We start from the raw sequence: 27329 nt of genomic DNA, 5'->3' as shown, positions 1-27329 counted from the left end.
TTATCAGGAAATAGTTGTTTTTTAATTGTACAATACGCAAACATTTTTTTTATATAAAGACATGGACAGCAACAACAGAATCTCAGATAACAAAGGATACAGAATTTCACATGAACACAGCTACTACCAGCCAGAAATACATTAGTGCTTTTTGCTCCCCACTGAAGAAAAGCTTTGTGGGAAAATGGGGTAAATCCAAGTTTAAGTAGCTGCACATTCAAAGTTACTGAGACAGTTATTGTTACAATGCTCGGTAGAATTCCCCCCTCCCCATTTTCTATACCAGCAACAAACATAGTCTTGAGCAGAGTCTTCTCTGACTCACTTGGAAAACTTCAAGGCTTACAAACGTATGAACAAACTGATGTTTTACTGACAAAAATTCTGTATATATACTAGCTGACACTAATGCTACTAATGTTAATTCTCTTTGCTACAAAAAATATATATTCCTCAGCCATGAAGCAAATTCAGCATCCTCTGGCAAAAGACTGAGGGAAGATTATAAATGGAATTGCCAAGGAGGTAGAAGCTATTATTCTGCAGTTTACACCACTAACCATTAGGAAGCTAAGTCATCAGATAAACAGTGTATGTGTGAGGAGAGAAGACAAAATTAGCAGCCGGGGTGCTTGCCTGCTACTAGCTAGTTAGGCCAACTTGTGAAGACTGAACATGAGGAAATGTGCACGATAATTTCTACTTCAGAAAGGATACTAACATCTTCAAGTCACAGTAGTGTTTTTATAAGACGGATGAAGATTTGCAGCTATGGTAAAGTTTCTCTCTGGGCACTGAGGTGAAATGATTCCTCTTTCAAACCATCCCAGTGAAACCTGAAGCTTCACTTCCACTACGGCAATCCCGATAAGGCATTAAGTAGGACAAGTTTACTAGTTCAATGGGGTTACCTTTCTAAGCTTTTTAACTATATCAAAATCATAGAGAAGAGGTATATTCTCCATTCAGATTGTGCTATTCTTCAGTGATTTATACAGGCATTGCTGCTGGAATATTGTACTCCTCCTTGATCATTCCTTCACTGCTCCTTTACCTCTGTCCCACAACTGAGATTTCTGTTATCTCAGATGTTTAGCAACAATTGTATTTTTTTCTGAAGTCTCCATCAATGATCAGGAAACCAACATTTCAGAAGACTGTAGCATGCAACACTGACCCGTGACAAACTCATATAAATGTCACCCTTCAGATAAATTCCGAGTACACATATCCCAAAAACAAGAATAAAATGAGGATTAACACTTGCTTCTTGAGGAGTTTTCACATAGTACACAACAACACTAGTCATGATGATTTCCCAAGATAAATTAACAGGATCTGAAAGACATTTTGTTATTTACTAGGGACCCCTGGTGATAAACAGCAAACACTACAACACAACAAGAAACATTCCTTCTAATTTGAAGGATCTTGATTGGTACAGACATGTCAGTTTGTTTTTATTGTTATGGAAGAAAGCATTATGTTTTAGTGCTTTGCACCAGGTACAAAAATCCGCTCAAATTAGTTTCAAGATAATTTTCACGTCGTTTCAAAAATCCAAACAGACCCCTAATTTCACAAAGGATTATCAACTACATTTGTAGAAAATACTCCCATAACCTCTACTAACATTCATCCCTCTTGCAATTCTCCAGTATGTGGGATGTGCTGGGGGGGGGGGGACCTTCCTCCTTCTATCAAAGTTGCATTTAATGTTCCTGCAAGGCAACTGTCATAGCGGCTGTTCATAAGACAAATGAGTCTACAGCAACATTTCACTAGGATGGAGAATAAGTTACTACGATACGCACCGGGGTTTTTTGTCACTACTCTCATTTTAACCCTCAGCCACTGTGCAATATATTTCAGCAGAGAAAAATCACACTGAACACTACAAGTGAGTCATGTCACCAGAAGTCCTTTGAGGCCAGGGTTCCTGCTGACCTTGCAGCCTCTTCTGTGTTCGTTCCATAGGGTGTGAACTTGGCAGTTCCTCATCCACCACCACTTCCCGTAAGCACTAAAGAAGGATTTGGCTCCACAAAAAAAAGGAGTCACTCTGTCCATTGGGAGGGGGGGGAACAGCGTTCATTCAGTCAAGCAGCCAGTATTTTTGTATCAAAAGACATAGAAGGAGGTTCATCCATTTGGTACATGAGGTGCACTTATCCTGGCCGGCAGGCATCAACGGGGGCTAAAGCCGGTTGCGAGGCTGCAACCCACTACAGGTGTCATGTCCCATATCTGAAGAACAAAATGCAGAAGTGACTCTTATGAGACCTACAGCCTTTGCCTTGCTTAAGTTTAACAGCTGTCTCAGCCTCGTACTGCAGAGGCTTATTTCTTACAAGCATGTCACTGCACACAAGAGAGGATTCTACACTGAATTTGATACAGCTTTAGTCGATGTAACAGAACACGAAGGAAGTCAGGAAAATGAACAGGTGGCCAGGGAGTACCTAACGATTTTTCAAGATAGTCTGTTGGTCATCATGGCTAAAAAGTAAACATGCATGCTGAACTCATGCTGGGACCAAGCACATCAGAGCTCTTAGTTACTTTCCGTTTGTGAGCTTTCCAGGGGCATTTGGCTGGAAACCATTCTGTTGTCATTCAAAAGTACAAGGTGTCACAGGCTAATCTTTTTTTCAAGACACAGGCTTGGCTCCTCCATTGGTACAGCAGCACCTAGAAATACTAGTGCTCCAGTATGGACCACATTCCACTGCACATTTCAACAGTGACTGCACTCAAAGGCACTTGCACAGCAATATAGATGCTGCCTTTTCCACTACATGGAATCCTAAGATATTGGCTCCAAGGCAGTTGTGCCAACCCCAGATAAAAGCGGTACGGGGTGGGAACTCAAGGGGATGTTGCCTAACTAGCAGTGACAGGCTAGCTACGGTGGCCCAAGATGCTACAGATGCTGTACCTCTGTACTGTCCAAAATGTAAGTCAACTATATCTTCTGTAACTTCCTTAGCCCACTCAGTAGAACATATGCCCCCAAATCCAATATGAAAAAGTTCTTACCTTTACTACACGATCACTTCCGCACGTCACCATAAGTCCCCTCGAGATATCCATGGCCATGTGGGAAATATTATGTTTTCCTTCATGAAAAGTTGCCAAAGAAGTACGACTTGATTTTTAAAAGACCAAAAAAAATGAACAGAGTTCAAATGAGGAGACATTGCTGAAGTAAGGCATGAGAAATTGTTTCAATACAGAAAGCACTTCAGGGAAATACAATTTCTCAAGAGCTAATATGTCAAGCCTGAGAACAGCATCACCATCTGAATGACATTTAAGCAACAAGCCAGCTCATTAAGGTCTTAATCAATTCTGAATATGCAAGAGTGGTGCATGCAGACCTTTGGCCTCTCCTGTTGATCTGCGGAGGTCTTTGCATGTAACAAGAATAGTAATTAAACCCTTTTGGTATTAATGAGAATGTCTGGTTGAAGGATATCTACCCACCGCTTCAGTCACAAACTATTGTGAACGCCCTGACTAAACAAGCTAAGAAGGTGGTTACCCTGTCAGTTCTTGTAGGATACACTTCTACAGCATCACTAAGTGGCAGTCAATGGCATTTCACCAGGACCGAAAATTGCCTTCCAAGCGTTCAGGAGACCAAAGGAGATCCAACATGTAACTCATGCATAACACTGGTGTGAAAAGGAGGGAGTCTGACTAACCTAAAATGGACAAGCTGTGGGCTTGGGAGGCATTGCATAGGGGAAAGAGAAAAAAATTGGAAACTCCTCCCACTAGTCAAATTCCACCTCCCCACCTCCTGGAATTCTCAGGGATTTGAGCAGGCTTATGCTCTCCCCTGTTTAATCTGACTTTTAGGGACTGGCAACATTCCATTACTTCTGCAGCATTTTCATTTCTCAACAGGCCACCGTGAAAGGATTCCCTCTTTGAGTATTTTTCTTCATCCCTGGGGAGTCTCCCGCACAGGTATAGAGTCTTACTTGGTTTACGATCTAATCAGAGATTACTAAATCCAGTGAAACAATCCTTCACCACAGAACATCTACTTTAAAAGGAAACAAACTAAACTCATCCAAAGCTAAAAGGTCAGTACAATGAACTCTAAATGGGACACTTCCAAGGATACTTACTCTTCATCTTTGATTGAATCAAAACAAGAGTCACAGACCCGGACCTGGAATTCAAAGCCCATGATGGGATAGCTGGAGCGCTTCGTGCTGCACTTGCCACACACTGCCTGGCCACATTTCCGGCAGTGATGCTGGATGAAGGCATTGAAAATGAAACCACAATCATTTCAGGAAAATGGAGAATTCCAAGCCATTCAAAAGAAAAAGGAAGCCCTCAGATGCTCAGTGATGGGGCCAGCTGCGTATCCTTGCCCGCTGCTATTAATATAGGATGGGAGACAGGTGCTGGCAGCAGAAGTGACACGTACATCAACCCACTCTGATCGCAGTCTCACTTCGGGTTGGTTTGCTTTGTGACAACCTGAAGACCAGCTATCATTTGTACAGAGAGGCAGGTGTGGTTGCAAGTTACCTCAACTGAGCCCTGGATGTGACTGAGGGCCAAGCTACACATGACGAATGACACTTGAACGGCAAGTGGATTGAGTGGAGGGCAAGTGAACAGGGAGAAATACACTTGCCATTCAAGTGTCATTCGTCATGTGTATCTTGGCCCTGTGCTCCACCACACAAACAAGAGTAGCTCACATGGCTAGCCAGCCTTCAAACTACAGACATGAAATATACCATTTCTGTTTTTTTAAAAAAATGCTGACCATTTCCCATGAAGCAAGTAATGGTAAAGTTATTTTGTAAAGCTATTTTAAAACATCTCCCCTTTATAGCAGCCTATCTTAGTGCAGGAAGCACCGCAAGTGATGCTTCATCTGTAGCTTGCATCTCAAGTACAGCATTTTGCTAACAGGCTCAGACATACAATGCAACAACACTGAGGAAGAGCAGCTTAAAATAACTTTCCAGTGCTGAAAATAAAACTAAATCCAACTGAAAACTTTCGTTTGTTTCCTTTACAACTTACTACAAACCACAGCCTCAAGGATGAAACAACAACTCAGACATCTTACTTCACATGAAGCAATGAGTCTGTCCACCAGGCTTAAGTCAAGGCACGAGACCAACTAGGGAGTTTAGGGTACAGCTTAAAATGGCACAGATATATTTTAAATGAATAAAAAGAAATATTTCCTGTTTTTCACATAGTAGAGATACAGTTATTAACAATGTGTTGCATGAAGCCTAGGCATCTTTTCTGAAACCGGAATATCTACTGAAGGACTATCACGAAGCTCAGCAATATTTTGGGTTGTATCTTAAGCATCATAAACAGAGCTGCACTCACAGAAAAGAATGTTCTGCCTTCCCCTGTACCCTTAACTGCAGCTGTGGGTTGTGCCCATGCAATAGTGGACCCTGGGAATAGCGAGAGAAGCACAGGGGCCCAGAGATGGGAGGGACGGAAACAGGAAAAGATCTTGCATCAGTGGAAATGCCGTTTGCCCAACTGTCAGGAGACTGAGGATCGGGGTGAGGAAATATGCAGGCCTTTCTACTAGAATATTTGTGTGGAATGTGGTTGTGTGAGTGCCATGGGAGCGCTATTATTCTTCTGCAGTACGCACACAGTCTGTGTAGCACACTCTGCACTGGTTTACAAAGCAACAAGGTTATATACGCCCTCCATTTTCTCCATTCCATGGGAGTAGAAACTCAAGGTCACCTAATGAAACTGAATGGACTGAATCCTACAGAACTCTGAAAAAGGATTTCTTGTCACTCTCCCGTCCTACAGCCAACTCTGACTGTTCTACTCGCCATAGAATACAACCTTCCAATCAGGCTTTTAACTTATAAGAGCTCAAAAAAAGAGATGCTACTTTCCCCATTCAATAGGAACTGCATGTATTAAATCCCTTGCTTTGTCTTCAGGTTCACCTTTACTAAACTGTGTTTTTAATTTTTATAAAATCACCTGAACACAAAGCCCACATTTAACTTCTCCACATTTCTACTTCTCTGTACTTTGTTATCCCAAATCATATCTAATCCTGGCCATTTGTTAATACTTGCCATTTAACAAATCCCCGTTGTGTCAGACTACCAATCGAGGGAAAAGTGGCTTTTCCAGGAGTGCAGAGGGGAAGAATGCAGCAGCAAAAATTCTTTTGAAAAAGTTTACTACTACAAGATACAGGGGATGTCTAATGGCTTATACAGCTTTAACAGGGGATTAGTTAAGTTCATGGAGGAGATGGCTATTACCCATGAAGACTAGAAGGAGCCTCCACCTTCAGAGGCTGTTTTCCAATGTCCACCAGTTGTCTGAGGAGTAGCCATAGGGAAAAGCTATTGCCTTCATCCTCTGGTTCTGGACTTCTAGAGGCATCTTATGGGTCATGGTGGGAAATGAAATGCTGAACTAGACGGGCTCTAGGCCTGATCTTGGATTGCATGAAACAACACATGGTGTGCAGCTAGCCCCAAAGCTCTCCCCAGGCAAGAAGCATTGTCTCACCTGTCTCAACCCCAAGGTCTTGGTGTCCCACATCTGCTTTATATTCCAGAAGAAAGGCTGTTCACATTTCTGACAAGAATCACTTTCCAGCCATTGAGGGGCCTAGAAATTGGAGGAGGAAGAGAAGATCTTTTACAAAACCAACAACAAAGCCTCTCCAAGCCCCCGTGTAAATGCCATGAATGAAGAATTTCTGCTCTGCATCAACAACAGTAGAAAAACATTAACAGCCTTCATCTCAACCAGGAGACCTTCACCCACTATCCCTCAACTTCAAGTGTGGCTTGAAAGTTCTGCTGTAAAACCTACCACCCTTCAGACATAATTAAACTAATTTAGTATCAAGCTGCGGGCAGGAGAGAATTGCTGAACTGGTGGCTGCTTCCCAGATCTGCGTGTGCCTCCCACACTTTGCCCTTAGCAGTGGCATTTTTCAATACCATCCAGTTAATGAGGAAGCCTTCTTAGCTGCCTCAGAATTATTAGCTTGCTACAGGGCTTGAAGCTCCCCACTTTTCAGTATTTGGATGATTAAGAAGAGATTCTGAGTAATTGGAAAATCTGAAGCCTTCCACAGTCAAACAATTATGCCTTCCGTTTCCCAGTCATAATCTGATGTTAAACGCGTCCTGTTCTGGTTTCTGAGCACGATAGATGCCTTTTAAAGCAATTAACCAAAACACTGCCTAGACCTATCTTCAGTATATGCATTTGCTTCTATTCCTGTCCCCATGGCAGACAGGGATTAATGTTGAAATCCATGAAGGGACAGGAATTCTTCCTAATTCGCTATTCTATAGGAAGGGACTTGGAGATTTACCTAACTAAAGAATTTTCTAGGATGGACATTTTTCCTGCATCCGCTTTAACAAAAAAGTATGGAAATGGGCAACATAAATGGCATATGGCCTATAAGCTATTTTAGGATGGTCTGCCAAGTCTTATTATTACTCCTGATTTTGCCTTTACAAGTAAGTTTTCATCCCTCATGGCTGCTGATCTAAACTTGAAAATGCAATGGCAATCTGCATAAAAGGCCAATAAAAACCTCCAATTCGCTGATTCAAAGTATCAAGATAACTACAAATTTTGCATTTGAAGAACCGACAGAATACTGGCTAAGTGTGGGGCTTTTAACTATTTAGACCTAGTTCAGATCTCAGCCATGAAATTCTCTGTGTACCCTTGGGCCAGCCCCAGCCAAACCTATCTCACAAGGCATTTGAAAGAACAAAAGCTGGGAAGCAAACCTTATGTATGGCACCCAAGTTTTCTGAGGAAAGGAGACTGGATAGACAGATGATTCAGGGAAGAATGTTACCAAGCTGTGCCTCGCTTTTTCATTTTACTCTTTCCCCTACATGTCTTTTGGCCTAAAGATTTCCAAAGTAGCTACGTATCAAAATCTATGCAAACGGTATTCATAGTGCAGAAGTACAAATATTCACCTTTCTGAATATTTGCATTTCTCCTTTCTTCCATCACAGAACTCAAGGTGACATTCAGAGGGTTCTTTGGGGCTCTTCTTGTACAGGCACCAAATATACTCAGATCTGTTTGGCTTTACCAAAGAAGTTGCATCGTGTGTCTTACAATCAAACTGTGTGATGTCACTTCAGCTTGTGATGTGTTCCCAATATGACCTCTGGAATCCAAGAAACATGCAGAAACAAGCTAAAAGTTCTGCTGAGCCAAGCCCAGAGGTGCCAGAGCTTTCGGTGTCACCCAACCTTGAAATGCCACTTGAAGATACAACACCCAGAAGACACTCAATTTGACCTAGGAAAGTGTCACTCCAATCTCCCTTTGATTCCAGGATAGTTTTTCAGTGCTAGCTTGTTAACTGGATGCCCGTGAGCTACAGATTGCAGAAGTCTGACTACTACAATAATTCCTCATAATGATGGCAGGGTTAGTTTCTTAGCTGTACCCTTGTGGAAAAACATTTGATATACTGACACCCCCTACCTCTTCTCTGGTAACATCCATATTCCAAACTGCAATCCCTCCATCAGCGGAACAGGAAACCAGTTGTCGTGTGAACTGGATGTAACAAAGGGCCTGTACCTTGTCACTGTAAAGAAACACAGACTGCATTTTCCAGTTCAGATGGTTAAGGAAAAGCAACAAATGTGTTCCTGCCTCCTAAAAGCAACATGAAAGTGGTCATCAGGAAAAAAAAAAGTCAGTGAGATAACATTTCAAGGCCACTTTTTCTGCAAAGATAAAAATCATAATTGCATTATGCATGTTGAGGAAACAAATTTTTTTGCTCTACATAAACCACTAATATGGGGAGGATCCCAATGTCACAAATTTTGGGGGTGACTCTAATTGTCACAAAAAAGATGGCAGCACCAGCCATACATTAAAAAGATAGGCACTTCTTCATGGCCAGTCTACGAAGTCTCATTGCTATACTTTGTCATGGCAATTTTCTTATCCTTCTTCTGTATAAGGATAACAATTTGGGGATAAATTTGCAGTGTCACCCATCTTGTCATCTTTAGACCTTTCAAATTTTTGACAGAAGGTAATGAAACTAGCAGCACTGTGGTCCGGTAAACCTGAAGGGAACAAAGAAGTGTCAGGGGAAGGAGATTTTAATAAATTGATTTGAATCACTCGGTTAATTTGTTGGCTCTCTTTTTCCAGTGCAATCCCAAACATAGTTTCTAGCAGGTGGCCATGTTGGTCTGCAGTAGAAGGGCAAGATCTGAAGTCCAGTAGCACCTTAAAGACCAATGATTTTCAGGGTATAAGCTTTCGAGAATCAAGGCTCCCTTCATCTGATGAAGGGAGTTTTGACTCTCGAATGCATATACACCTGAAATCTAATGAGGTAAAACCGAGGTCAGTTTTCACCAGTGTGGAAAAGCCCAATGGTGCAAGAACCTGATGGAATGGCCCATGGTTATCAATAGCTATTCTAAATTCCAGAAGGCAAAACCAAACTAGATCATGGGTGAGCCAGCATTAGAGGCCAACAGGTTTGCCCACTTACCTCTTTTCTGATTTAATCACTAACCATAACTAAATTCTAGTCAAAAGCCAAATGTTGGTATTTTGTTTTGGGGTTCACAGCTTTAGATTTGCTCTCTACCCTTTGAAAGCTAACTAGGATACCCTTACCATGATAAAGTTGTGTCTTCTCCAAGCCAAAAGGCGACTACCTTACTTACTATTTTATTTGTGTGGAATTTCAGCAAGTAAGCCAACAAACGTTATATGCTGGGAAAAGAAAGCGCTACCTACTGATGCCCTTGAAGCAGCAGCGTCCGGCCTTTCCTTCCACCAATATCCCACATGATGATGCTGTGGTCAGATGCTCCAGAGAAGAGTAACCGCTGAGCAGGATCCCACCAAAGGGAAGCAATACTCCCTAGGTTCAGAAAAGAATGAGAAGGGTGGGCAAAGCATCTACAGGCTGCTAGGTTAAAGATATAGGTTACCTTCTGAGCTCATCTCTCTTCCTTTCTAAAGGAAACATTATTGTGCCTCTTTTTGCTACAACCGCCCCCTTAGAGATTAATCACATGATCAGGAGGTATAGCTCTTGCAGACCACTAGACAGAAGATTTTTTTTAAAGCTATTCCACAGGAAATATTTCTGTAGAAAAACTTCAAGCTGTTCACCTGAACCCTTTTTCACTTCACAAATGACAGCAAATAGATCAAGTATACTGGTTTATTTCTTGGCAATATAACCAGGTGGCAACTTGAGAACAGCACTCTAAATGGAGACAAGTAGAATCTCCTGGAACACACAAGGATTTGTTCACAAACTACCTAATGCCAGCTCTGATGGAGGAGGGAAGATTAGGTAAGTCCTGGTGTGTCAGGGCCCACCCCTCATCAGTCTGACCATTTCATTTTATTAGCCCTCTCCAAGAAGAAGGGAGGTGGAAAGAAGAATCCTTGTTAAGCAGAATTGAGTTTCCTGGAATACCACATATCCTGGAAAATCCGAATTCTTCAGATTATGATGCATGTTTTAAGAAATCCTATCAGAAACGTTTCTTCATAAGCAACAAACAAGATTAATATTACAAACACATTATGCATACTTTAAAAAATACCCATCTACACACCACCAGAAGCTGTTTGAAATCAAAGGATTTCATTATTGGTGAATAACCCTCACGCCCCATGATTCATAACTCTTAGCTTCTGCTTTCAAATGAGCAACTTTCCAACTTGCTGCCGACAACAGCTTCTGAAATTTACTCTTGATGATTACGCTCTTTGTCCCGACAGTTTATCAAGCCAGCTGTGTAATCCAAGCTTACTTTATTGTTTGTACAGCAGTTCCCCCAATATTGACTTTGTTTCTACCCAATTCTTATTGTCCAGTATTTATAGCTGACTGCAAGGTACATAGAAACTGGCATTCTTCACAGGAGCACAGCTGCATTCGGTTAATCAGTGCCAGCCTCTATGCCTCTCGGTGTGTATAGCTGGGCAGCTTGTGACATACTTTGGCAGGGCCACACATCATGGTCAGCAGCCATGAAGTCAATGAAGGAAAGTAAGTTCCACACAAGTCTCTCTGGTCTAAAGAACGGTCTCAAGATGCACGGCCACTGCTGGAACCAAGAGGAGCCAGCCCTCAGCAGTGCCTGGATGGGAAGCCACTGGGATCTGCAAGCACATCGCTCTTCACTCCCTCAACACATTCAAAGGAACACGTAACTGTAACCACCAAATGAATACAAATTTGGGGGATGCTCTCTAAACTGACACTAGGAAGCTGAGTCTGCAGCACCTTTCCACTGGTGAGTTCTTACCAACGTCCTCATTTTTTAGTCACAATTCATCTCCACCAGTTGGGCGTGTAAAGTGCCAGGATCACAATTTACGAGTAAGCTACAGTTATTGTGAAAGGCAGAACCAACTGAAAATAGCCGGGACATCACTATTTTGATTGATCTGCCCCTCTGCCACAATCAGTTTTTAAGTTTTTAACTGAAGGCAGGCTGTCCTGAATCTGATCTCCAAACTTAAGACTTGGAAGTAGAGAACAAGACAGCTATAACAAAGTGAAAAGAAACTTTCTTCTGGCATTTCACAAATTTATATGCTTGAGAACCAGCATAGTATAGTGGCTAGAGTGCTGGACTGTGATCTGGGAGACCAGGTTCAAATTCTCACTCTGCCATGGAAGCTTGCTGGGTGACCTTGGGCCAGTCACACCCCTCAGTCTAACCTACCTCACAGGGCTGTTGTGACGATAAAATGGAAGAGAGAAGAAGGATGTAAGCAGTTACGGGTCCCTATTGGGATATAAATTGAGTAAATAAATTATAAATAAATTACAATGACTGAAAACAAGACACCAAGTTTTGCCAGGTGCATACATACACACATAAGGAGAGCAGATTTATTGTGGCATGATCTTTCATCGATTAGCACCCATGTATATACTGCATGTTTATCACACCCTTCCCCAAGGAGCTCAGGTCAGTGTACATGCATAAGGAGCAGTCAAGGAATAAAAGGGAAAAAAAACCCTGGAAGAATAAGCCATGGGCCAGATCCTCCTCTGACTGCTCTGGAACATCCAAACTCAGGAGCGGGTGAAGGCTTGTCCCGTGCACCAGAAAGAGCAGAGATGATTACACTATGGGGAGCATATTAGTGAGACCCCCCAAAAACAGCATGAAGCAGTGAAGCGCTGATGAGAAGATCAGTATTATAGAAATCCATGGAAACATTCAGGGGATAATAAATTAAACAGCCAGAGAGAGCAATGAGCCTCTGCAATGGAGTTTTATTTAGACTCCATCTTTCTCTGCAATGGGGACCCAAAGCAGCTGACATCATTCTCCTCTCCTCCATTTTATCCTCACAACCACCCTGTGAGGTAGATTAGGCTGAGAGTATGTGACTGGCTCCTAGTCAACCAGCAAGCTTCCATGGCAGAGTGGGGAACTGAACATGCTCTCCCAAACCCTAGTTTGACACAGGAGCCTTTCACTGTAAAAAAAAAAGAGAGAGAGAAATAGCTTGCCTAGGTAAAAATGTTCTTATGCTTGCCTGATACAAAATGATATGGCACTGTCTGGAAAAAAAACAAGGCGCACTGCTTTGTGGAAGGTTGAATAAATATCTGTTTTCATGGGACTATGCCAAGGCGCAGTTATTTGAAATGTGGCCATCTAGTGGACAAAGTAATTTAATACACTGACATTGAGGAGACATGCTCATTTTGGGAGTTTGTCTATAGATCCAGCGGACTCTGATCTGCTCCTTCTCAGACATTAACCCAGTTTGAACTTTCACCCGATGACTAGTCTGTCTGAGCAAGTTCCAGCACTTGAAAAACCTCAACATGGATTGTCCAACTTGGTCCTTAGCTCACAAACACGTAAAGCTGCTTGTACCAGAGACACAGCACTGATCCACTAAGCCAGTTTCAATCCACCCCCATAAGCAGTGACTTCCAAACAGTCACACAGAGATCTTTCCTCATTTAGTTGACCTAGATCTTCTAGCCAGAAAATATAAATAGCATCTTATCCTGGGAAATGCGTGCGATACCCCTATTGCAGATAGGGAAGGAGAAGCACATCACTGCTAAGAAAGGCTATTGCCAGTGACTACCTGCAAACCCAGGGAGATCCTCCAAAATTTTGCCCCAGGGAACAGCAGTTTAACCTCCACTTGAGCAACAGGCCTCAGAACCAGAAGGCAGGAAAGCTGATGGCAGACATCTCACAAGGAGGCAAGTACAGTCAAGAGAAAGAGTGAGCATACTCTTAGTGGCACTTCATGCTGCACCACAAAAATAGGAGGAAGAGCTCAACTGTATCTGTGTCTCCTATGAAGAAAGACAGGAAGGATGTAAATTTTACCTTCGTGGCCCTTGAGAGTGGTAATAACTGAGCACGTGTTCTGCTCCAACTTCAGCAGCGTTATCTGCCCAGAATAGTCACCGACAAAGGCGTGCTGGGTTTCAAAGTCATATCTGCACACAGCTAAGTCAAGGAGTAACATTCCACATTCCAGGCCTCCCCTCATCAAGCAGCAGAGCCCTTTTGACTGCTGCATAACAGAACAAACTCTACACTCCGCTGGCAGCACAAATGTAAGACCCCCCATGTCGTTGCAAGCTGGGATTCCATGTGTGCTGACTCAAATGACATCCTTGGGACACAGAGGTAATTAGAACCGATAGAATTCGAAACTAATACAAAGAAAAGACCACTAACCTGGTTCAAGTCGATAATGCATAGCACAGTGATTTTCAAATTGTTACCCTAAGAAGAAGGATCCAAATTTAATTCAAAGAGTCATTTGTACAGCACTCATATCTCTTTTTACATATGCCCCAGAACATCTCAAGCCAGGATCTGGGTGATCCAAGGTAGGAACAGAACACCTCGTGTGCTTCACCGTGGCAGTCAGTCTGGCTGGCTGATACACCTATTCCCTCTGTAGTGTCTTCCTGCTGCCCAGTTCCCAGATCAGTAATCAAGAGACAAGAATCACTCAAAGGCACACAAACTGTACCCCAGAACTGGACTCATGGACCCCTTGTCAAGAAGGCTGGCCTCCACTGGACCAAATCAATGCACGCTTTTTATAACATTTCCAAGACAATGTACAGAAACCTTGGCACTTATGAAATATCATTGTCTGCTTGTCTGAGGAGACAATGTGCTGAACATCCCAGCTACATTGTTGCACGTTTGCTAACTAGCTCATTAGTTACTGTACTAAAATGATCATTTCAGCCTTGCTTTTAATGACTCTAGCAACCAGGGTAATACCAAAACAAAATCCCCTCTGAAGAATACATTATTAGATTCTTTAAGCGGACAACTGGTGTGACCTTGAAAAGCAAAAACAACTTCATCCTATAAAATCCGGATTGACTCATTCAATATCAATAAGCAGGCCTCAGATTCTTCTTTTCCTGAAGGGAAACTAAGACTGAACAGTAAGTAATGAGAGACATCACAGGGCCACTGCAAGAATTAATGATGTTCCTATTTGGAGCTATGGCAGGTTGTAAAAGAGAAGACCAGGATGTATGGGGAACTGGTTCTACGCTACAGCTTACAATGGCTGGCTCAGGAAAGGAATACAGAGTTTATTAATTCTGAAACTACCAGCATCTCTAGTACATATATCAAGGAAGCAAACCTTCAAATAGCAGTGCTGGGAGACAGACTCAGGGAAAGGCCTCTATATTCTGTTGGCAACTGATTTAGCCACTGTGTGAAACAGGCTATGGGGCTGATGGGCCACTGGTCTGATCCAGCAGGGTACTCAATACTTGGTACTCTCTACTTCAGCTTGGTCAAAGCACTGTTCTACAACTGACAAGCAAGAAGAGCAGTCCATTTTACTGCTCTTTTTAATTAGAGTGGGTCCCCAAATACTAATTGTGAGTTCTAAGTTGGGATATATGTATTAGAAAGAAACAGAATGAGTGGCAGAGATTTCCTAATTGTCCAACTAGTACAATAAAACAGATGTGAAATAAAGAAGTCCTAGTCAGCAACAGGGAGCCTCTGAGAAACTCATTCAGTGGCCTATAATTACCCCCAACCTGTCCTTGGCCTTATGCCACAGGCTGCCATTACAGCATTATTGGAGAAAAGTGCAACCAACTGCCTAAGATCGACCATATTTACTCAAAAAGAAAGAAACCTTGAATGCAAGACGGCTTTCCCCAACTCCTAAAAACGTTGTACTCTCTTTTTTATTGACTGGGCATAACCGTACCTTGTATGCAAATGTTAGGTGATCACCCTTTTTTTTTCCCGATGGCATACTTGGAAAAACACCTAGTCTTGCATTGTACTATACATAGCACAAGTGGCAAACTGGTGGGCAGTTCAAAAATCTTATAGCAAGACTGCATCTGGCAACAGTGTCTACCAATTAAGCTGTAGCCGACATCAAAAGCCAAATATTCTTTGTAGTAGAAGCAAAAGTCAAAGACTGGTAAAGACAAAGCCCAGCGTGTGATTTAAACACACTCATGAAAATCCCCAAATTTGTTATGATATAAACCGCTCTGAAGGATACTGTAGGCAAGAGGCCCAGGAGGTGAAATAATGTCTTCCCAGCATGTTTCCACTCCTGGTACACATCCAGCTGACACATTTATCATGGCCAGTGCTGATAACCCACTCAGCTTCGAAGCAGAAGATAACAGAAGACACTCGATTCTGATGAGCTGCAGAAACAGAGGCAGAATGCAACCACTCACAGCTAGAAATATTTATGTGGACACTTTGAGTCTCCATCCTTATGCCTCCTCCAGAAATTTCAGCTCTGCTAACTTTCTGTACATTGTACAACAGGAGTGGGGAGAAATGCAAGGTCCGTCTGCATTCCCAGAAGGCTTCTGTGTCTCCCCATGACATTTTGAAAAGCAGCGTACCAAGACTGAATACCATTCATGTGTCCATGCCAGCACAGTTGGTGGTATTAAGAAGAAGGTGGTATTAAGCAGATGATGATTTTCAGTGGATGTACAGCTGGAGCTGGGGAGGGCAGGGGGAGGCTCAGCAATACTCTCCTCTCCCATGCTGGTCTCCCATTTAGAACTACAGCCTCAGTAGCTACACTAGGTACAAAAAAATCATTTTTTTAAAAATCATAAAAAATCATACCTAAAATGTGCAGTTTTGCCCTCAGTTACAGCTCTTAGAAAGACAAAGGACTGCCTGCACTGCGTTTTTTTAACGTGAAGATATTTCGGTGGTTACAGTTTCCATTTAACACCAAACAAAAGTCTGTTCGAGTACAGACTCCTTGCAGTTTGTTCTTTCCTTCATACAGAATTCTGAAGGGTTTTCTCCATTAAGGACAAACCTGCAGCTCAGCTTAAACACACAGCACATACTCTACAGCACTGAAATAACTATAGTCAGACAATAAGGACAAACAAAACAATGAGAACTGTGCTCCCTACTATGAAAGTCAGCTTTGAGAGAGGAGCATTCCTTTAGAAGAGGAAAACAAATTATCTGCTTCAGCATAAAGGACCTTCTGTTGCCCCTTTTGGACACAAGATCTCCTTTGAAAGAGAGACATTCTTTTCTGGTGCAAAATGACAAGAAGTCATGAGATGGATTTACTCATGGGATGTGGACTTGTAAGAGAAAAGGACTGCTTATACGTGGAGCACCATATTTCTGCTCCTCTGAGCATGTGACCAAGCCTGCAGTATGTGCCATATCCTCATGCCTGCCCCACTCTGTTCTGGGCAGACAGTCTCTCCTCCCACATGCCTCGCAGCCACTGGGAAAGTTGTCCTGAAGAGAACAGAAGCAGGAGGTCATGGAAGGCAAGAATCTTTTCAGTGCCTCTGGCTGTAGTGAGCATCACGCTACTGTCCAAAGGAAGGGTTTTCCCATGGCCTGTGGGAATTTTCCATAACACATCGCTGAGCCCCAAGTACTTCAACACAGCACCAAAGTAATGACATCAGTAGTAGATTAAGCCTCTCCCGCTGGTTTCTGAAACTTACGGGAACTCCAGAGAATGGTTAAGTTCATATGCTGGTGAAATCTAGACCAAGGGTGGATTTCTACCTTAGTCTCTTCCCATCTTACCACTGATGCACAGCTTGAGAGCATGTTTGCACGTAAGACAGAAATAAGAAGGGAAGTACAGGAGGAGAAAGCCGTCCGAGGTAATATAGCCACTATAAGTGCATTCAAGCATACATGTGCAAACACAGAAAATGAAAAGCACACAAATTCTCTCATGAGAATCTGTAGTTTACATTTTGGTCTTAGGATGATGCCAAACACCAGTATTACCATCACTGTGGTAAAATGTGCATCATTTAAAAAAAAAATTCAGGTTACTATTTCAGTTAACATACCCAGGCAAGCTACCACATGGCTACAAACAGGAATAATCTATGCAAACATCTGACACAGGTTGCAATTCAGCCTCCTAATTTTTCTATTTAAAAGATTTTACATGCAAAGTAATGCCAACTTCATAGTTTTATTACCTGGGTAGGTCTTGACGAAGCTCATCTTATTAAAGTCTTCCGAGATATGAAACTCCTGAAATCAAAAACGAAGGAACGCTTAAGAGATGAGCAGCAGAGAATGAAGGTGACACCAGTAGGCACAGGGAGGTTTCCTTATGCACTTTATGGCAGAACCATTCCAAAAAGTTGCCTACTTGCACCTTACATTTCACACCTCAAAACACTGAAAACCTGCTTTGGGCATGGTTAGTGGGGATGGGTAACCTCCTACGAGAAGAGATGGGATCTCTGAGGGAAATTTTTATAAGCATTAGATGGTAGGGAAGAGTGGGCGACAGGGCCTATTTGGAACCCAGCTTTTATACTTCACCCTTGCCAGACAGCCTCTTATAAAGGAGTATTACAATAGCAACACTTATATTTTACTGTTTTTGGCAAGCCAGAAAAATGGATTTAAACTGCAAAAATAGGCATAAGCTGGTAAGGGGAACTTCAGTCTCTTTCAATTGTTTTGGTGAACTAAATTAGCTTCATTGGGGAGTTCCAAAAAATTTCTTCAGACAGCCCAAGACAGGGATCACCAACTTTCTTGAGCCTGTAGGCATAACTAAAACATGGCTGCCACAAGAAGCAGAGTGCACCTCAAAATGACCACCACAGGAGGTGGAGCCACAGGAACACCGAGAAAGCCCAAGTACAGAGGACGATAGCAATAATTTTTAAAAATACAACTGAGATAAAGGTGTGAGAGACAGAATAAAACCAATACTGTGTGGCAGCTGCTGCAAATGTTACTTTAACCCGTACAGTCAATCAGAATCCTGCCAAGGCAGAAGCCCCGTCTGACTCTACCCGCCTTCTAAAACCACTTGGTGGGCACCAGAAAAGGTGCCCACAGGTACTATGGTGCCTATGGCCTGAGAACTGCTATCCAGTACAACAAGTGTACCTCAGGGCTATAGATCTAGGTCGTTATCAAACACAGCTGAGGTCAGCATTTTACAGAAGAGCTTCTAGGCTCTCAAAAAAGCAACAGCCAGTCTGCTTGCCTCAACAACAACATGCACAAATGTGAACAAACCCAGGCCTGCAAAAGGTCTATGCCAAAGAGGTCATTTACAAATTCTAGAAAAGCACATTCTGCATCAAGCTCCCTGGGGTCTGTACTACTTCAGAATGCAGGCAGAGGAGGTAAAACACCACAACATTCTCCTGCATACAAGACACAAAGGGTTACTTTGCAAATATCGTGCAGAGGTGTAGAAAATAAGCATATTATAGCTGCATGAACAAGTTCGCATATCAATTTTCATTAACATGATAGATGTCAAACTGCAGGTAGCATGCACAGTGCATATATGCCACAACTGATTAAACTGCACGCTTGAGTGAAACCCTTGATAGGCTTGAAAGCAAACACAAGATAACAGTTCCATCATTTCCAGTCCTTAAGCCTGGATGGAAAACTAATCTTTACCACCATATAATTTTGGCTTTGCAAGAATAACGAAGTGCAGGAGGCTACTACATTCTCAAGAGTTCCTTCAACTTGCAAATATGTTCTTAGTACTGACACTTTAGACAGCTGGAAATGTTTAATGGCAAATCAAAGCTCTGCCATGTTCTCCATTTTGACCAATGGCTTCCATCAGCCTGGACTGAATGGGAACGCTGTTAATCTGTTGTCGGATTGGCTCGCCTCAAAGTCAGATTTCTAAGTCAGTTCTCTTATCATCCCTTCAGTTTCCCTCCAAAACAGATGCCCAGTTTCGACCAGAAGGTGACATGGTAAATCTGCAGCTGAGCTATATCACTTCAGATGGCAGGTGGTGGCTCAGACTGAATGGGGAACCCATACAAAAAAAACAAACAGAAACTAGGTGTCAGGGAAACATATTCTGGGCTAGATTGCTCATGGGGGTTTCCCTGTACAGGGGTTTCCCCCATATGGAACAGTACATTCCAGAAACAGGTTTATTATTTATTTATTTAATTAATTAAATTTATATTCCACTCTCCCCACAAGTGGGCTCAGAGCAGATCACAACAGTTAAAAATATACAATAATAAAACTTTGCAGCATAAAATATAAAATCAGTTTACTTTCTCATCTGATATAGTGAGTACAAGCCCTCCCCTTTCCCTAAACTAGGCTTACTTTATTAATGCCTCCATTACTCCCTGCCCTACAGTACCTCTACTGTTAAAACACTAGTCACTGATTTTTCTGACAGTAGGTTGTACTTCCATTGGGAAGGGACCATTTCACTTCTGTGGGTTGTACAGCAAACTGCTGGCTCAGTGCTAAAGAGCAGTAGCTCACTGCTGAGTTTACAAAGAACAGCGTTAAGAGAAATCATACTGCTCTTTACAGGATAAGCTGAACACTATTGGCTCACCCCTCAGAGATTTAATTAGGTTAATGGAAAATAATCCCAGTTTGAGGTCAGGTTGATCGGCTACAAATGGGCTAATACAACTAACTCTTATTCCAGACATTTAATTTTTATCGTGTTCTGCAATTCTCTCAGGACCTACACAGGAAGTGCTTTGTAACACTGTATGAACAGAAATGCTTCATAACATAGTATGAACAGTTGTTCCAAAAATGTCTTGAATGAGTAAAATATACAAACACAGGAATGACGACGTATCTAAAACAGCCTTGTACTGGGCCCTTTGAAATTTTAAAAGGATACTCAAAAGAAACAAGATACTTACCATAATGGCTCCATTGTCTTGGCCTACAAATATTCGTCTGCTGTCATGATGGTATGCCATAGCAGAACAGGGAGCTGCCCCAAGAGAAAACAAATTGTAAGGTAAGCATGATACAGGATGATCCTGCACTGAGCCTCTTTGGCCCACCAACACAGTAGCAAGGTGAACCACTGTTTAAACCACACCAAGATTCTTATTTCTGCATGGACCTTCGGAGGAAAAGCAGAAGGGATTCTATGGAAATCCACACACCCTTATTAACTTATCCTCTTATTTGAAAATAAGGTTGTGAACTTAGTTTTTACTGGCCTGTTCCTGTACACTGAACAGCCATTTGCAAGCAATGAAACGGAGCGCTGTGCTATGAAAAACTTCGCATGCTCATTTTCTGCAGATCAAACTGATTTTAGAGGTACATGAGTAAGCTATGCTTTCTCACCTTAGTTCTGAACAACATTTATGGAAGATGACTGAAAAATTTAGGCAGGCTCAGATTTCAAATCTTTTCAGAACAATCTAGCAAGGAAAATCGAGTGAGTAAGCATTTTCTCTCCCCCCGCCCCCTATTATATTAAGAATGAGAATACAAAGCAGCAACACAAATATTGTCATTGTGTTAGCTACTGGATACCAATTTACAAAATATATTAGAAAAGAAAACATTCCAGTTCAACAAATAAACTCCACAGAAGCAATGTTTCATCATATGCCACTAGGCAACACATGGTCAATATAACTGAATTTCCTGCCAGAAGAAGTCAACATAGTTGCCATTTGAGTACCAAAATTAAGTATATCCCACAGAATGGCAGGGTCATTTTAGGAAAAAAAGCAGGGTGGGGGGACCAGAAGATGCAAACAGTATTATCCCAAGTCTTGTGAATTACATACAGATTGCTAAAATAAGCCTATTACAGAACCGTAAGGCAAAAAAATGTATCAAAAGTGAGATCACAAGGGATCACAAAAGTATCAAAGGCCAAAAAAGGAATCTGAAGGTATGTTTTATTTTGATCAACAGTGATGGGGAACACTGCAATATGTATGTACATATTAAGTGAGGCAACACAATGCCTAAGAAAAGTTTCCCTAAATTTCTTTGCTATAGCCTCTCTCATACTCTCTCGCTTACTGCTCATCCATGATTTGCTTTTTACAAAACAATAGTGCCCTACATCAATTGCAGTTAAAAGCATAAGGTCTCAAAACTGCATTTTTTCTCCTAATAGTTTGCAAGGAAGAGGCTATTAGGAAGAAATGGGCATTTGTACTTAGAAAAGCAAGAGTTTCAGTGTGTGTGTGTGTGTGTGTGCGCGCGTGTGTGTGTGCGCGCGCGCACGCGCAAACCACCATCACAAAACAAAAAAGGCTGTGTGAGGATCAGGGCTTTTTTGTGGTGGTATTCACCAGTACTGAGTACCAGAACCTGGGAGGGGGCTATCCCAAGTCCTGATGGGGGAACTGGTGAAAAAGAGGCACAGCTTTATACGCAAGTACCAAAACTTTAAAAAAAAATAATACAAGAATAGCACTGATGAGGATCACTGAGGAATTGTCAAATAGCTGGGATTACACAAGATCCACAATAAGTACATATTTTTACGGTGCAGGAGTCAGATGCACCAAACAAATTAAAATATTTAGAATCATGTCCTTTTCTTCTATTCCACAAAAGAAATATGCTGTGTTCGCAATTCTTGCAGCATCAACTCTTTGGGGGCAGGTGGGGGCAGAAGGATAAGGAGGGGGTGTAACAATAGGATAAGGGAGACATATGACACTAATCCCAGGAAGGTCAGCACCTCTTTAGTCAATGACACATCACAAGATGAAGTGCAGGCCGCAGCATTTCCTTGCGCTATTTTCAGCTCCAGAGTGTTAAAAAAAGGGGGGGGGGTTCTTTTCATATGGGCTCTTTAAATGTGCTTTGCTTATGAAAGCAAACAGATTTTTTCAAAGGTTTCACACATCTAAAGGATAGAGGCCAACCACAACAACAGACCAAAACAGGTTTTGGAAAACCTGAATTAAGGCTTCATTAACGGTGGGAGGAAAGCATTTTTATCCTTAAGGTGTGTAAAACCTTCAAAAAATCCATTTACCTTCAGAAGCCAAAATAGGTTGAAGAACCCATATGAAAGGGACTTTAACTGAATTAAATGGTACTACGCGTGTGAAAGCCTTAAATGGATTGCCTGATTAGATACATCAGTTAGGGCGGCTTCACTCACAATTTTTACATACGGCTGTAGAAAAAGACGTGTGCATCATCACCACGCAATGACTGATGCATGCCTATTGTGACGCATATTTAACACCTACTGTCAACTCCAAGACCACAATAACACCACAGAGGCTCACAGCCAGGGCAGTGTTGTATCAGTCAAGAGTTGGAGACTCAGGTTGAAACCCCACCGCTTGTCATGAAGCTACTAGAAAATCTTAGGTCAGTCACCCTCTCAGCCACACAGGTCTGTAGCGAGGATAAAATGGAAGAGGGAAGAACCATGTCCACTCCCCGAAACTCCTTGGAGCAAAGGTGGGATAGGAATGTACTAATAAATAAATTCCAATGGGATCATGACCCAGAGACATTCAAGAAAGGACATTAGTACTACAAAGAAGCACCTGAAGTTACTTACATGACATGGTGTGGTAAATGCTAGGCCAGTACTGCCCACTATCCCTCTTCAGCCAAACTCGAATTGTCCTGTGAGTGTGAGAGAGAGAGAGAGAACAGCTTGTGCAATTCTTTATGAGAAACTCCTTCTTATGGGCAACTGAAAAAAAAATAAAATGCATTTCAAGAGCTTTCAAGCAAGTATCTTAACGCATGTTCATCTTACAATCTCACATTAAGGAAGTCTGTCTGCTCTCGAGTCATTTTCCTGCTTCTTTACTACTATGTGGTTCCCCCATGACATTCAATGGAAAGTTTTTATTCCATGTAACAGTATTACAGTTATGTAGCAGTTGCTGATCTGAACTGTATTGCATTGTCTTGCATATGGGTCTTTCCAGATTTGCAATGAAATTGCTCCGATGGGTTTTTCCCCCCATGCTGGTGTTATATATGGAACAAGGCCCAAATACACATTCTGAGAACAATCCTAAAGTAGGTCTACTCAAAATTAAGCTCCATTTCATTCAATGTGGTTTACTACCAGGAAAGTGTTCTCAGGATTGCCACCCAGTCTGCCTATCTGACTCAAACTTGTACCCAGAACCCTAAGGATTCAAATACCAGCTCAATCTCAAAATGCAACTCTGTATGATAGAAGCCAGATATGATTTTCCTTGCTACTCAACCAAGATGCTCCTTTTCTTGTCAGGACAAGGAAAATCCAGGAATCTAGTATGATGTACCAAATAAAAAGTTGGCATGGACACAGGAAATATATTCATATCAACACCCAGATCTGGTTGGCTCTGGGCATACTACAAGCCTTCTTATTTTCATTTGGAAGCAGTAGAATAAGCTCTTCACCTGCCACTCATGGCTACAGCAACATAAATGTTTGTTTCCATTCAAGCAAGAGAAAATGCAAACTGTGAAACACAAAGGTCAAGTGGGAGTAGGTAAAGCAAGTGAGGTTGAAGAGTTCTCTTTAGAAAATATTTTGACAAGCAGCTTCATTACGTATAAAATTACAAGGTGACTGTAAAACAGACGTTTGTCTCCCATTGGCTTCTTCACACTTCTTTAAAGGACAGTCTAGATCATACTTTACACAGTACTTACACATTGTTATTCCCTGAGCCCAAGAACACAATGAACAGTGCTACAGAAGAGATCGAGTATTTGAGATCAAGAACCGCCACGTTATTATTTCCACTCTGATAGAATAGACTCCCAATCAGTTTGTGATGGAGGCTAAGTTTCATCTGGGGATTTGCCTGCTGACAGTTTACCTAGTGACTGTTCTATGCCAGGTCTCAGCTGGTACTTGGGATACCATGTATGAAAATACTCGCTACAGAAATCTACCCTGCCTGCTATCAGGCAACTTGCGAGCACACATCTTCTCCTTCTTGTTCTTCTGGCAACAAGAATTCTCCTCGACAATTCAAGCAATATTTTGGAATAAAGGCTAGATTTGAACATTCTTGTATCCTTGAGTCACTGTTTATACTGTGATGGGAGACAACAGTTCATACAGCTTGAGGAAACGAGCGTTCTTTTCTTAGCTCCAACATAATCCAATGCAACAGATGCTGTAATTCTCAAAGATTCTCGTGAACTAGCAATGATTAACTCTTTAGTCTCGTGAAACAGATTATTAGCCAATTACTTACGGAAGTCTAGAGGGGCAGTTTATTTAGATTCCTTGCATGTGCACTACCTGCTTAAAAAGCATACACATGCACCTTTATAAATTCTGCTCCACCACAATAAAGGCAAAGGTAGGGCAATGTTATATCCTGGCTAGCCTTTGACAGCATTCATTCTGTAACTGTGCTATGCTGTTCCTGTAAATATCTATTCTAAAGAATAGCAAGTATTTTGAAGCTGCAATTTAGCCATGCATATAATTGGGAATGTTCAAGGAGAAAATTCCAAGATTTTCTGAAACAGTTTTCTGCACAGGGACTGAAAATTATTCTCCCCAAAAGCCAATAGTATCCATCCCAAACTAATGTCAAAATATATGCCTGTTGGGGATGGGAATGCTAAGTTTTGTGAGGGATGAGTTTTGTGCAGTGAGTCTTTATGGATTCACCAGTCATGTCTGTAGGGTCAGCCTACAATCTCTCAAGGCAACGCAGAAGAGACAAACTATCAGCCCAGTCCAAACACCACAAGCCTTGGAAGCTGAGGTACACCTACTCTATAGAGGTAGCCATCCTTCCACCAGGATCAGAATGTGTGCAAGGAAGAGATTCTGCAATAGGCAGCCTACAACTCTACCCATGTTGGTCCAAGGCTGTCGGCTTGAGTGTTTGAGCTATGAACAAATTGGCTTCTTCAATTCTTGTATAAAAACAAACTAGTGGAAGGCTTTCCCTCTCTTCCCTAAGCAACTACAGCAAAAAGGATACAATGTACTTTTGTACTTCTAGCCAATGTGGATTACTGGTAGTTTGAGGGCAAGCGTGAGAGAAAACAGCAGCCTTTTCAGGTAAAATTTAAGCTTCAGCCCAGAATCTAATTTCCAGTACCTGATATGCACAAACAACAATAATTTTAAAATCTGTACCTTTAACACATCTGCCAAGTGCACCAGAATGGTGAGCCCGCTCCTGACCCCCCCCCCAAGTTCCCACAATACACTGGGGTGGGGGGAGAAAGAATGTGAAACCCTGCCAGGACTGAGGAAACAGTTTTAAATAGGTTGCCACTTAATTACATCAGTTCAGCCCTGGACTCTCTCTGTGCCAGAGAAAAAGGATGACTTTTTAAAATTACTGTTTTACTTTATATATACACCCCACCTTTCTACCCAGAGAGATGTGTAAGACCGGAGTGAAGCCCCCTTGTTCTTCATATGCCAAAAAGGGAGGCATGCCCTGTACACCCAGGAAGGCTGTCCTCCTCCTATGTCCATATTCTGAAGATTAAACACTTCAACTGTCCTCCCACAGCGAGTCTTTCTCTCTGGGGGAAGGGGGGAGGAACTGTGGAACAGCAAAGGGGCTCGATGTATTGTCGAAGGCTTTCACGGCCGGAGAACGATGGTTGTTGTGGGTTTTCCGGGCTGTATTGCCGTGGTCTTGGCATTGTAGTTCCTGACGTTTCGCCAGCAGCTGTGGCTGGCATCTTCAGAGGTGTAGCATCAAAAGACAGAGATGTCTTTTGATGCTACACCTCTGAAGATGCCAGCCACAGCTGCTGGCGAAACGTCAGGAACTACAATGCCAAGACCACGGCAATACAGCCCGGAAAACCCACAACAACCATAGCAAAGGGGCTGTTTCTGGCTGGGTATACCTGTGAGGGGCGAGCAGCTGCCTTCTTCCCACATTGCTCGTTAATAAGAGATTTTTACCTCCCTTCTCATCCACACAGAGGGCTTTAAGAAGGGAGAAAGCAGATTCACGGAAAACAAGTCTATCACCCGCGGGGACTAAAGGAAACCTCCGTATTCAGAAGCAGGGCTAGGAGGCAACATCAGGAGGCGGCCTCTATGCTCTGTTTGCTGCTCCTCCGGGGCCACCGCGTAGACCCGGCTCCGGACCAGGCGGCCCGCCCCAGCAGCGCTCCTTCGGCCCCTCTCCTCCGTTTTATGGGGCTGCCTGCCTGGAAGAGCGAGGAGGGGGCGTGCCTCTCGCAACCCGCCCGCTGGCTTCCCTCCCCCGTTGCTTTTCCTTGCAGGGGCAGAGAGACGAACCAGCCAGAGGCCCCTCTTAAGAGGAGGGGGGCGCGGCCCTTCGAGTGCGCGGGGGCTGCACCGCCCCGGCCCACGCAACGAAGAGCGCCGCCCGCGCGCGAGAGGCTCCCTGCCCACGACGAGCCGGGGCGGGAGGGGGAGCCCCAGGCACCCCCTTCCCGCTCCCGCTGGGCTCGTTACCTGTCCTCGCTGGCGGTGATGATGCCGTCCTCCTTGGGGATGAGGAGGGCGGCGCTGACCACGTCTTGGTGCCCCTCGATCTTACTCAGCAGGACGGGCCGGCTGCTCTGAGGCCGCGAGTGGATCTCGGCCGCCATGGCGCGGGGGAGCGGGGAGGCAGGCGGGGAGGGCTGCCCGGAACAGCGGGGCCAGCGGAGCCTCCGGAAGGACTCAGCGCCCGGCCATCTTCCGTAGTGTCGGGAGTAGCGCCGCCTCCGGAAGCCGCCGGGCAGTCGGAGGAGGGCCGCCCCGGCCCTCCGTCTGCGCCTCGGTTCAGCGCCGTAAACCACAGAATAGCCGGGCCGCGATCGGCAGAGAAGGGCGCTTCGAGGGCTTCACTGTTGGAAGCAGGATCCGGGTCCAGAAGCACCGAAAAGACCAACTAGATTTTCTGTGTCGAAGCTTTCGAGAGTCAGAGCCTCTTGGCTACAGGGAGGAGTCGAGAACCCCGAGCCTTTAAATCCCAATCAGGAGGTGCACCTTAACAACTAACCTAAGCTATAGATGCAGAGTCATATATCAGTCAGCTGAGGAGCAAGATG

At 43.1% G+C, this 27329-nt stretch overlaps 1 protein-coding gene across 1 annotated transcript; it reads right to left on the bottom strand.

The window, feature by feature from the left end:
* On the bottom strand, positions 1-26972 carry WDFY1 (WD repeat and FYVE domain containing 1). Its single transcript, XM_054983632.1, has 12 exons — positions 26749-26972; positions 22882-22949; positions 20240-20313; positions 17537-17591; positions 15592-15742; positions 13407-13519; positions 9808-9934; positions 8521-8626; positions 6553-6654; positions 4140-4270; positions 3040-3148; positions 1-2247 (listed from the first exon to the last, which is right to left on the bottom strand). The coding sequence occupies exons 1-12, from the start codon at positions 26883-26885 to the stop codon at positions 2188-2190; spliced, it is 1233 nt and encodes a 410-aa protein (XP_054839607.1). The 5' UTR covers positions 26886-26972; the 3' UTR covers positions 1-2187.
* Between the last annotated feature and the right edge of the window lie 357 nt (positions 26973-27329).

Source organism: Eublepharis macularius, chromosome 6 (genome assembly GCF_028583425.1).
Source record: "Eublepharis macularius isolate TG4126 chromosome 6, MPM_Emac_v1.0, whole genome shotgun sequence".
NCBI classification, from domain to species: Eukaryota; Metazoa; Chordata; class Lepidosauria; order Squamata; family Eublepharidae; genus Eublepharis; species Eublepharis macularius.
This window is presented reverse-complemented; position numbering and strand designations above follow the sequence as displayed.